The sequence below is a fragment of the Muntiacus reevesi genome, chromosome 12 (genome assembly GCF_963930625.1).
Source record: "Muntiacus reevesi chromosome 12, mMunRee1.1, whole genome shotgun sequence".
Taxonomy (NCBI): domain Eukaryota; kingdom Metazoa; phylum Chordata; class Mammalia; order Artiodactyla; family Cervidae; genus Muntiacus; species Muntiacus reevesi.
The window spans coordinates 46361902-46374590 of record NC_089260.1 but is presented as its reverse complement, the minus strand read 5'-3'; the positions used below and the strand labels follow the sequence as shown (position 1 = coordinate 46374590).

General features: G+C 39.5%; 1 protein-coding gene across 6 annotated transcripts in view; it reads left to right on the top strand.

The window, feature by feature from the left end:
• The window catches only part of C12H8orf34 (chromosome 12 C8orf34 homolog), a 343264-nt gene that overhangs the window by 207583 nt on the left and 122992 nt on the right, over window positions 1-12689 (top strand). For all 6 annotated transcript variants that reach the window (XM_065902914.1, XM_065902913.1, XM_065902912.1 and 3 more), the window contains one exon: window positions 5543-5678. In XM_065902914.1, coding sequence (XP_065758986.1) covers window positions 5543-5678 — 136 coding nt within the window. The remainder of the gene's footprint in view (window positions 1-5542; window positions 5679-12689) is intronic.

Below are 12689 nucleotides of genomic sequence, written 5' to 3'. Positions count from 1 at the left end.
TTACTTTGAATTTCTTTAAGAATTCACCCTCCAAGAGTTTTAATAGGATCCAAACCTTGGTTAAGGCTACTTGTTTGGGACTTCCTTGGTGGTCCAATGGCTAAGACTCTGCAGTCCCAGTGCAGGGGACTCAGGTTCAATCTCTGATCAGGTACCTAGATCGCACATACCACAACTAAGAGTTCAGAAGCCACAAAAAAAAAAAAAAGAATTCCTCATGCCACTACTGAGACCCAGTACAGCCAAATAAATGAATTAATAATTATTTTTAAGACAAGAGAAAGGAGGAAAGACTGCTTATTTAGCAAAATGATCTGCTGGAGTATTTCTTTTAGCTTCCATGTCATTTCTTTTTTCATGAGCCTCAACTTTTACATCAGCTACCTCAGTATGAACTAGGAGTACACCTAGTACTCCTAGTTATGTTAAATATGTTAAAGTATGTTAAATATGTTGTCCATTTTTGATGGAGGTTCCAGCAGAATTGACTCTTGGCTTCCAAAGCAACCCAAAGTAATAGTTTTTTGGTTTGTTTGTTTTTAAATCATGCCCAATATGTATCTGTGTTAGTCACTCAGTCATGTCCAGCTCTTTGCAACCTGCCAGACTCATTTGTCTTTGGAATTCTCCAGGCAAGAAAACTGGAGTGGGTAGCCATTCCCTTCTCCAAGGGATCTTCCCGACCTAGGGATTGAACCTGGATCTCTTGCATTGCAGGCAGATTCTTTACCATCTGAGCCACCATTGTGGTCTCTGACCAGTTGACGAGGTCAAGGAAGTGCTATGGTTTTACCCTTGGGGCAGATTTTTCCCTCAGGTGGAGAACTGTATTATAAAGGCAAGCTTCAATGGGTGTTAGCATGTTCTGCTCCAGGTTCAAGTTTTGAGATGTGATTTTTCAACAAATAATATTAGGTCAGAGTTTTAAAAACACTGAATGAGGTATAACAAGTTCCTAAGGGAGCTAAGAAAATGTTAAGTTTCCCTTCCTTTGGTAGGGACAAGAAGGTGGACGGGCACAGGGTCTCAATGATGAATAGTGGCGTGAGGGGAAAAGACTAACAGAATCTCACTCATCAGTGTCTGATCACCTAACTCAGAAATGTTATGTGTTCTCCAGCAATAGTAATATCTGTGTCACATGAGGAACCATGAGAACAAGAGTGGCACTTATGACTAGTTTAGCAGAAGCACTGAGTTTTGAAGCAGTGGTTATTGCCCTATAAATAGGGGACTATGACTTTATGACCAGGTCAAGGTGATGAGTGTTTGACTCCCATGAAGTTATGTTGAAACTCTAAAGACATGCCTAGATTGCTCACGTGCAAGTAGACAAAATGTCCACTTGGGTTCAGAGGACATAAACCCCAGACTTCTGAATCAAAGGATTTTAGTTGGAAGTACCATTAGAGAGAGTCTGTTGACTAACCCTCTTCAAATAGCAGAAAGTCTGTTTATGTAGGTAGGTAAATAGATTTAGTCACTAAGTCATGTCCAACTCTTGCGACCACATGGACCATGGCCCACCAGATTTTTCAGGCAAGAATATTGGAGTGGGTTGCCATTTCCTTCTCTAGAGGCTCTTCCTGACCCAGGGACTGAACTGGGGTCTCCTGCATTGCAGGCAGACCCTTTACTGACCGAGTCATTTGACACTTGTTTGCAATATTCAGTTGTTAATGAAAGAATTTTATGGACAGAAGGAAGTGGATACAGGAAGCTATACTACCAAAAGGCAGATATGTTGCGGTGAAGGCAGTTTCCTTTAGGGGACAGCAGAGGTCTGTCAGACATTAACTCACTGGTGCTGACCAGATGATTCCTGACTGTTCAGTTCAGTTCAGTCGCTCCGTTATGTCCAACTCTTTGCGACCCCATGAACTGCAGCATGCCAGACCTCCCTGTCCATCACCAAATCCCGGACTCATATCAGACTCATATCCATTGAATTGGTGATGCCATCCAACCATCTCATCCTCTGTCATCCCCTTCTCCTCTTGCCTTCAATCTTTCCCAGCATCAGGGTCTTTTCCAATGAGTCAGCACTTCGCATGAGGTGGCCAAAGTATTGGAGTTTCAGCTTCAACATCAGTCTTTCCAATGAACATTCAGGACTGATTTTCTTTAGGATGGACTGGTTGGATCTCCTTGCAGTCCAGGGGACTCTCCAGAGTCTTCTCCAGCATCACAGTTCAAAAGCATCAATTCTTTGGTTCTCAGTTTTATGGTCCAACTCTCACATCTCTACATGACCACTGGAAAAACCATAGCACTGACTAGATGGACCTTTGTTGGCAAAGTGATGTCTTTGCTTTTTAATATGCTGTCTAGGATGGTCATATCTTTCCTTCCAAGGAGTAAGCATCTTTTAAATTCATGGCTGCAGTCACCATCTGCAATGATTTTGGAGACCCCCAAATAAAGTCTGCCACTGTTTCCACTGTTTCCCCATCTATTTCCCATGAAGTGATGGGACCAGGTGCCATGATCTTAGTTTTCTGAATGTTGAGCTTTAAGCCTACTTTTTCACTCTCCTCTTTCTCTTTCATCAAGAGGCTCATTAGTTCTTCTTCACTTTCTGCCATAAGGGTGGTAACATCTGCATATCTGAGGCTATTGATATTTCTCCCAGCAATCTTGATTCCAGCTTGTGCTTCATCCAGCCCAGCGTTTCTCATGATGTACCCCACATATAAGGTAAATAAGCAGGATGACAATATACAGCCTTGACATAATCCTTTTCCTATTTGGAACCAGTCTGTTGTTCCATGTCCAATTCTAACTGTTGCTTCCTGACCTGCATACAGGTTTCTCAAGAGGCAAATCAGGTGGTCTGGTATTCCCATCTCTTTCATTATTTTCCACAGTTTATTGTGATCCACACAGTCAAAGGCTTTGGCATAGTCTATAAAGCAGAAATAGATGTTTTTCTGGAACTCTTACTTTTTTGATGATCCAGCGGATGTTGGCAATTTGATCTCTGGTTCCTCTGCCTTTTCTAAAACCAACTTGAACATCTGGAAGTTCACAGTTCATATATTGTTGAAGCCTGGCTTGGAGAATTTTGAGCATTACTTTGCTAGCATGTGAGATGAGTGCAATTGTGCAGTAGTTTGAGCATTCTTTGGCATTGCCTTTCTTAGTGATTGAAATGAAAACTGACCTTTTCCAGTCCTGTGGCCACTGCTGAGTTTTCCAAATTTGCTGGCATATTGAGTGCAGCACTTTCACAGCATCATCTTTTAGGATTTGAAATAGCTCCCCTGGAATTCCATCACCTCTGCTAGCTTTGTTCGTGGTGATTCTTCCTAAGGCACACTTGATTTCACATTCCAGAATGTCTGGCTCTAGGTAAGTGATTATCTGGATCGTGAAGATCTTTTTTGTACAGTTCTTCTGTGTATTCTTGCCACCTCTTCTTAATATCTTCTGCTTCTGTTAGGTCCACACCATTTCTATCCTTTATTGAGCTCATCCTTGCATGAAATGTTCCCTTCAAGAAAATCTCTAATTTTCTTGAAGAGGTCTCTAGTCTTTCCCATTCTGTGGTTTTCCTCTATTTCTTTGCACTGATCACTGAGGAAGTCTTTCTTATCTCTCCTTGCTATTCTTTGGAACGCTGCATTCAAATGGGAATATCTTTCCTTTTCTCCTTTGCTTTTGGCTTCTCTTCTTTTCACAGCTATTTGTAAGGCCTCCTCAGACAGCCATTTTTCCTTTTTCATTTCTTTTTCTTGGGGATGGTCTTGCTCCCTGTCTCCTATACAATGTCACGAACCTCCATCCATAGTTCATCAGACACTCTGTCTATTAGATCTAGTCCCGTAAATCTATTTCTCACTTCCACTGTATAATTGTTAGGGATTTGATCTAGGTCATATCTGAATGGTCTAGTGGTTTTTCCTACTTTCTTCAGCTTAAGTCTGAATTTGACAATAAGGAGTTCATGATCTGAGCCACAGTCAGCTCCCAGTCTTGTTTTTGCTGACCACATAGAGCTTCTCCATCTTTGGCTGCAAAGAATATAATCAATCTGATTTCGGTGTTGGCCATCTGGTGAGGTCCATGTATAGAGTCTTGTGTTGTTGGAAGAGGTGTTTGCTATGTCCAGTGCATTCTCTTGGCAGAACTCTATTAGCCTTTTGTCTGCTTCATTCTGTACTCCAAGGCCAAATTTGCCTGTTACTCCAGGTATTTCTTGACTTCCTACTTTTGCATTCTAGTCCCCTGTAATGAAAAGGACATCTTTTGGGGGTGTTAATTCTACAGGGTCTTGTAGGTCTTCATAGAACCATTCAACTTCTGCTTCTTCAGCATTACTGGTCAGGGCGTAGACTTGGATTACCATGATATTGAATGGTTTGCCTTGGAAATGAACAAACTCTATTTAGGATTCCATTTTTGGGAGAGCTTAAACTGTAATTAAATTAAATCTCAGGTTGATGACACTGGACTTAGTATGAGCAACTTCATCATAGGTATGCTATCATGTTTTTAACACAGTTAACCTAGGAATTCTCTCAGTTGTTTTGTGAAAGTTCAGATGTTTGGATAGTCTACAGCCTTAGCAGAAAAGAGTGATTTCCCTCCTTATATAACTTCATTCATGGATTATGTTTTGGCAAAATTATGACTTATCTTTTGAAACTTTATGTCCCTCTTTTGCTAAGGTTCAGAGCAAGTAAATAGAGTCCTTTTTACAAGGTTACTTATGCTGTAAAGGAGATCATGTACAAACTTGGTTAGAACCAAATTACAAGAGAAATGTAGACCTTTTAAATGTTGATTGAGGGCCTGGATGAAATAGAAGGTTTCAGTGAATGCCTGGGGTGTGACTATCCAGGTGTATTCTTGTCCTCCCCAGGTGAAGATAAAAAGGAAAGATTTAGGGTGAAAAAGAGAAGGCATCAGGTATATTCTGATTGGAGTTTGTTGGATGGGGAAGCTCAAGACAGGCAAATTAGAAGTGAACGATCTGACGTAATTGGTTTGGGAGCATATTTGTCTTCCTTTGGATTGTTCTTGGGCTTACCAGGTGGCTCAGTGCTAGAAGAATCCAACTGCCAATGCAGGAGATGCAGGAGGATTTTTACCTGTAAAATCCCGTGAGCAGAGAAACCTGGCGGGCTACAGTACATGGCGTCGCAAAGAGTTGAACACAACTGAGCGACTGAGCATGCACATGCTTGTGGATTGTTCCTAGTTGGAAGCTGGCAGTCACTGACCAAGTCTTGACCATTTGGGACCAGTTGCTGTAGAGATTATGGTTGACGTCTGTGTATGGTTACAGTAGAAGTTGTGGATTCATGTTCTATATGTGGTCTGCCCATTCATTATCCAAACAGGTTGATCTCTCACCCTTTTCCCATATAATGTTCTCCAGCTACATCTCAAAATGATTTGAAAGATAATGAAGTAAGATTTTGCAAAGTGGAAATATAACATTTTTCTTAATCTACTGGCAGGTATCTGAAAACATGGACTTTTCATCTTAATTTCATTACAGTTAATTTTTTATCTGCAATTGTTTATGTTCTTACAGAGGATCTTGATGATTTAAGAATGGAGGGAGTAACTACCCTGACACCTTCTGGGAGCAAATTTAACCAAGGTCGAGCTACTTACTCTGCTGAACCTCAGGCCAAAGTCACATTGAACATCTGTTCAAGGTGTGCCAGGTAAAACAGATTATAGGTGTATCTATGTATATACATGATCTTGATTTTTTAAATCTAAGATTTTGATGCAAAGGGTGTACTCCTCTGTTTTAAGAGAATTTTTTCCTTCTGGTTATCTTTTGTGCTGAGTTAACAAGAGAGTTAGTTGTACAGTTTATCCTCATGCTCCAATGCCACTCAGACCAACAATGAATCAAAGAGTTTAGATTGTCTTTACTTCACAGTTGGAGACCATTCTAAGACTTTCTGCCTCTGAATTTCATTTGCTGTCTGCCTTTCTGTTCCTTTTCAAAAGAAGATTCAAGGGACCCTAGAAGTTCAAAGCCACTTCTGAGGCACCTGCATAAAGGACAGTTTGCCCAGGTACAGTTTAAGATCGGACATTATTGGCCTCTTAACCTGTTCCTCATCTTGTTCACCTCCTGGAAAGAATTTAATCAGCTTGATGCTTTTCAGTTTTGGCAGCTGGAAGCAATCTTTGCATATAGTGTTATGTGGCCAAAGAAGTAGCTTAAGTTAACTGCCGAGTCAGCTCCCAGTGCTGGTCTAACAGAAGCTCACCAAATAGCTAGAATTCATTCTTTTGTAGGAACTAAATCTCATTTGCAAAGAGGCTTTTAAGCCTGTTTAAATGATAAAACAAGTCTTCTAAACCCTTATGTAAATGGTGCAGATTAGCAAGAACAATGCCCTGACTGGCCAGTTTTATCTCCTTTGCTTTATGTCTAGCTGTTCTATTGTACAGTTTGAGAGGGGATTTGTGGCTTGGAAATGGGGCGGTGGAGGGAAGTGTAGGAAAATCAAATCAGATTTTTGTAGCTTTTCCTTGCCTTTACTCCTTGGGAAGTTTAATTGTAATTGTCATGGGCTTAGAAAAATTAAAAGAGATAGAATAAAAATAAATAGAAAAATCAGAGGATATTATTTGACATTATTAAGAGAAATGCCACCATAAAATGAAAACACCACTGGAAACATTGCTTCAGACAAGTAATACTTGGGTGGATCGATTTTTTTTTTTTTGATTAAGGGTATGAAGAAAACTGCAAGTATTTATGCAATGATATTTAGGCATCCTGAGTGTGGAAGAGTCATTTGGCAATTAAAAAGAACTTTATAGTATGTTTGTACATTTACAGGTTGACTGGGAGGGGTTGGTTCTTGGTTCTTGGTCCTTGGTCCTTCATATTATTTGTAGAAGATTGGGATATGAGGAGTTTTTTATGGAAAGGAAATCCCGTGGGAACAATATGTTTTACTAAAGTACTGAAGGTTTGAATTGGGAAAGGACCAAACCCATTACATAGCCCTAAATTATTCACATTCAGCTTCCTAATGATAAGCTAGATTATAAATTATGAACTACCTGCATGTAAGATGAACTCGTAACCTCTAAGGGCTTCCCTGGTTGGTCACATGGTAAAGAATCTGCCTGCAATACAGGAGACCTGATTGAGAGCCGGATAGGGTCATGGATGCATAGACAGCCAGCAAAGTGACCACAGTGCAGGATTCGCAAGAAATCCTTAAAAAATAAGTTTCTCTTCTTTTTCTCCCATGCACTGGGATAATTCCCATGTAAATACTTAAGGAGTTGAAAATATTTTGAATTTTCCCCCTCTTTTAGAAAGGCCCACATTAAAGTACTCAGGCACTGAAGAAAAAAGAGCCTCATTTTCCTGACAGGAAGGAGTTTTTTGCCTTAGGCTTCTCTCAGACTAGGGAGAAAACTATAGCTCATCATCCGAGACAATAAGACAGTGTAGGGTGGCCGTGTTTTTGTTTTTGTGTTTGTTTGTTTCTCAGAGTTTCATGATCAAGAAATAATTTTTTTCAGGTAGAACTGGAAGGTTTAAAAGCTTAAAGGATGTGTTGTTTTCTTGAAATAGTGCTGTACCCCCAGGACACCCAAAAGTCATTGAGATTCAGGGGATGGCCAGAGCTTCTGCAAAGAACCCATCAGTGAGCAAGTTAGTGTAAAGACGTGGAGTGTACTCTTGAAATTGTCATTTTCCTCAATCTCTTTTTCAAACACTATACTGCTTGTGAGCTACATATGGGGTCACAGTATCTAGAAGGAAGTTTACATAGAATATGTCCAGAACATTATTACTCTTATCAAAATGAGGGTATACAGCCAAAGGCCACAGAGACTTTCTCATTCAGAACCTGATTAGAAGACATGATCTGTCCTGAAACTAATACATTGCTCTGGGAACAGTTGATGGATATAATATATATGTGACCATTAGTAGGACTTCTGATTTTCAAGAGATCAGGAAAAGAGGAATTCAGCCCACATTAAGTTGCTCTCTGAAGTTTTATGTGCAATGAAGTGGCTAACTATGAAGAATGTAAAAAAATGTTTTGATTAGATGGTTACAAGAAATAAAATTATAACTTTTTACATAAATATTTCATACATTGTTAGAAAAGTGCAGATGGAAGAAAGCTTATGTTTTTAAGCTGGAAAATTATTCCAGGGTAATGTTATTCCCTTAGCTCTTAGTGACCTTAATCTGATGTGGACATTGCTGCAATTTGTATGGTTTAAACAAACAGATGACATCATTTGGCAAGTGGAAAAATGCATAGTTAATAGATGTCTGGTCACCAAGATATATTGAGATTCTAACCCATAATGTCTATGTTTTCTCCTCAGATCATAAGGGAAAGAAACCATTACAAAATAATTTTAAGTAAATAAAGAATTTTCTGTGTATAATATAATATAGCAGTGTCCTTATAACTGCTGATTTTTTTTTTTTTTTTTTTTTGCATTACAAGTTAGTTTTTTTATATATTCATTGAGTGTCTTAGTTTGACTTTCAGAACATTCTACTCATACAACTACTAAGCCTTGAGTGGTGTGGGCAAAACAAGTTTAATTTGTTACCTAGGAGTCACACTAAGTCATATCAACCAAAAAGTAAAACGTCAGTAGGTCAATAATACGCATTGCCAGTAATTATCAGCAAAACTTGCGTGGTTTTAAAAAAAACAGTGGTTTGGAGCGTTGTGAGTTTCAAATTAAATTTCTCTATTAAATATCCTAAATTTTCTTTTTAAGGTAACAGTTAAGATATCAATAACAAGCAAACAAATGCTGATACCAAGGCAGCAAATTACTATTTCAGTGAAGTTTATAAGCCATTTTTCTGGAAAGACCACCCATTAATTCTGTCTACCCACTGCCATTCTGAGGAGTTAAATCTTGTTTTTGTGGACTCCTGCCAGGGCATTCCGGGGGGTAGGTTGCTGTTTGTTTTTGATGGTGCAAGTGTTTGCATTCATTCATGCCTAACATCAACAGAGCACAAAAAAGGAACGGAAAGCCATTTAAAAAGAAATTGGATTATAGAGAACATACAGTGACACTGGCTCATGAAACTGCAGCCTGAGAATGTTAGGAGAAATTTGTTTCCAAATAGCCTGCTGATTTTTCACTGATTTGCTTTATGTCATTGTACCAAAAATTGTTTACCATTTCTATACATCATGACTTTAAAATAATGAGTTTATTCATATATTGACTTAATAAAGCAAAAGCAATGATTGCTGGTGATAGGATGCTGAAGAAGAGATAAATGTCAGCGCTTATAAATGTGAGCTAATTTCAAACTAACTATATTAGGATATACTAGTTAAGAGAGCTGACCTCATTAGTGTTACGTTATATTCTGTTTCACTTTGCTATGCATTTTTTTTTCCTTTTTCCTCCCAACCTCTTTTATAAGGTTTATTTTCAGTAAGTTCCCACTGGAAAAAAAGTGAACAAAACTGACCTAAAGGAAAATGGATAAGGACAAAAGGGGACTGCTATCATTGTTTACAGTTACAAAGTTTTCCATAAAATTGACTTCCTACACCTAGATTAAAAGGTTTTGTTTGAGTGATGAATATAGTGCATGTTTTAAGTGACAGAAATGGTTCATTTGAACCAAAATGAATTTATGGAAGACTCACTCTGTGACAAGTACTGGGATAAACTCTGGAAAGAAAAATTAACACTGCTGATCACTAGGAACTTATATTCTGTCTGGAAACAGACTTGGAAAAAATAAGTGCAACCCAAAATGTCACACAGTAATAGTTCTCTAGAAAAAATAAAGCATCGTAAAATGGCTCAGTTGTGCCAGACATAATTGATTGTTACTTTATAGGGGCTGTTGGTGTGGGGAAAGTCCCTTGGAGAGATTGAAATATGACTTCCAGGGTTCATTCTGCATGAAGAAAGAAATTGAGGCCAACACACATCAGTAAGAAACTGGGGACCACTTTATCTCAGTTTTAAACATTTTAACTTCACAGTTCTTTTGTTTATACATTGATACAATATCCTCTCCATCTCTAACTTTTTTTAGTGGTTGTTTTGTGATTCATAAGAGAGGGAGGGCCTTGGGCCGCATAAGTACACACTCTATTTAATTAATTAATTTAATTTTTGGTTACATTGGGTCTTTGTTGCTCTGTGTGGGCTTTCTCTTGTTGCAGCAAGCAAGGGGTCGGGGGGGGGGGGTACTCTCTAGTTGTGGTGTGAGGGCTTCTCCTTGTGGTGGCTTCTCTTGCTGTGGAGCACAGGCTCTAGGTAAACAGGCTTTAGCAGGTGTGGAGCACAGGTTTATGTGCTTCGTGGCATATAGAGTCTTCCCAGACCAGGAGTTGAACCGTGTCTTCTGCATTGGCAGGTGGACTCTTAACCACTGGACCACCAGGCAAGTCCACACTTACTGTAAAAAACTACTTCTTATGTGAAAAAGAGCTGGGGCTTTAGAGCAGTAGAGGCTAAGGTTGGAATCTCAGCTTGCCCACTCCACTGGACAGCTCTGAGAAATCACTTACCCTCTCTAAACCTCAATTTCCCATTTATAACTTGGAAGTGGTCATTTCCCATTCCCAGTTATAGCAAACTGGAGTGAATAGCTCAGTTTCAAGCATTGAATCTACTCTGGGGGGAAAAAAGTGTTACAAGATGAAAATATTTATATACATTTCAGAAGAAGTTAAATATCCTTTTGAAATGCGGGGAAGTCATGTTATATACTGAGAAAAACAAAAGGAACATCAAGGTCAAGATCTAGGGAAACATTATGAGGCTTTAGGGATTAGAAAATTATCGGTAATTTTTGGTTGATTTTGAACAAAATGCATAAAAGTGTTTTAATTGCAGAGACTTTTTCTCATTGTTTTCCTCATATTTCCTCTCTCTGTGAAAGTACCTGTCTACATGCTTATATTCTCTCTCTATCTATCCATCCCTCCCATAAACCCTTTCTAAGACTGTGATGTAAGAAACACTAGAAGGAATTGGATAGCATGAGAGAGGCAGGGAAAGATGGTCTTTTAGTCATCTTTGCTAAGTAACAGCAGCCTTGAATGAGAGCCAAAAAACTGTTTGCAAATCCCACTGTCAGTACTAGCAGGCTGATTTTCCAGTTCATTCCAGAATGCCTAAGATTATTTTTTTGGCATCTCCATAGAGTTTGTCAGGACTACTGTGATCTTCAGTCAGAGTAACCTCTTTTTCCTTAAGACCCTTTCTGGGTCTTACATATTATCTTTGACTTATAGAAGAGTCCTTTTGGGGAAATCCACCCACAGAATGGGCTTTCCAGGTGGCACAGTAGTAAAGAATCTGCCTGCCAAATCAGGAGATGCAAGAGACACAGGTTCGATCCCTGCGTCGGGAAGGTCCTCTGGAGTAGGAAATGGAAACTCCAGTATTCTTGCCTGGGAAATCCCAAGGACAGAGATACCTGACAGGCTACAGTCTATAGGGTTGCAATGAGTCGGACATGACTGAGTGCACACATACACACCCAGAGAATAAGCATCTTAGCATTAGGGAATGGAAATAGCATATTGTCTGAGAAAGTCAATATTGTCAATTTCAGGGTGGGAGGAGTCCTAAGTTTCCAGTGGGGTTCTCAGTGGTGCCCATGGACCGGCTTCCCCACACTAATGGTCACAGTGGGCAGCACGTGCAATAAGATGTAACTAGGGACAAATTAGGAAATCCAGGAACAAATAAAGTATTTGTTTTTGCTGTTGATCTACTATGCCTCCTTTACCCACTATATCCCTGAAAAGGATGCCTGAACCAGCTGAAGGAGACAGACCAGCACTTCATTCCTGTTCTCTTATCATTTGATGGGCATTTGGGTTGTTTCTGCTTTTTAGACTGTTAAGAACTATGCTGCTAGGAATATTTCAGTGCAAGTTTTAGTGTGAACATGTTCTGTCATTTCTCTTGAGTATGTATCTAGGACTACATTTATTGGGTCATATACTAATTTTGTATTTACTTTTAAGGAACTACCAAACTGATTTCTGAAGTGGTTGTACCATTTCACAATCCCACCAGTAATGTATGAGAGTTCCAAATTTTCAACATCCTCATCAACCTTTGTTACTCTTTCTTTTCATTGTTTTGCTTTTAAATATTAGTCATCCTGTTGAGAATAAAGTATTATTCCATTGTGATTTTTAAAAAGTTTTTCTTTATTGGATCTTTGGCTGCTTTGGGTCTGAGTTGCAGCCCCTGGGATCTTAGCTGCATCATGTGGGATCTTTTGTTGTGGCATGTGGGCTTCTATCTAGTTGTGGGACCTGGGCTCAGTAGTTGCAGCTCTCAGGCTGAATTGCCCCACGGCATGTGGGATCTTAGTTCCCCAACCAGTGATCAAACCTGTGTCGCCCCCCCCGCCCCCCCACCCATTACAAGGCAGAGTCTTAAGCACTGGACCACCAGGGAAGTTCTAAAATGTACTATTTGGTGAAATAAAAAAGATAGGGAGAAGCTTGCTGAAGAATCAGAGATAGTTGCATGCTAAATTTAGGTTGCCTATTAGACATATGTAGTCAAAATCTCTCTCTCAGCAACAGAACTAATAGTTCATAGAGTAAAACTTTGCATTCTTTTTTGGGCTTCCCTTGTGGCTTAGCTGGTAAAGAATCCACCTGCAATGTGGGAGACCTGGGTTCAATCCCTGGGCTGGAAAGATCCTCTGG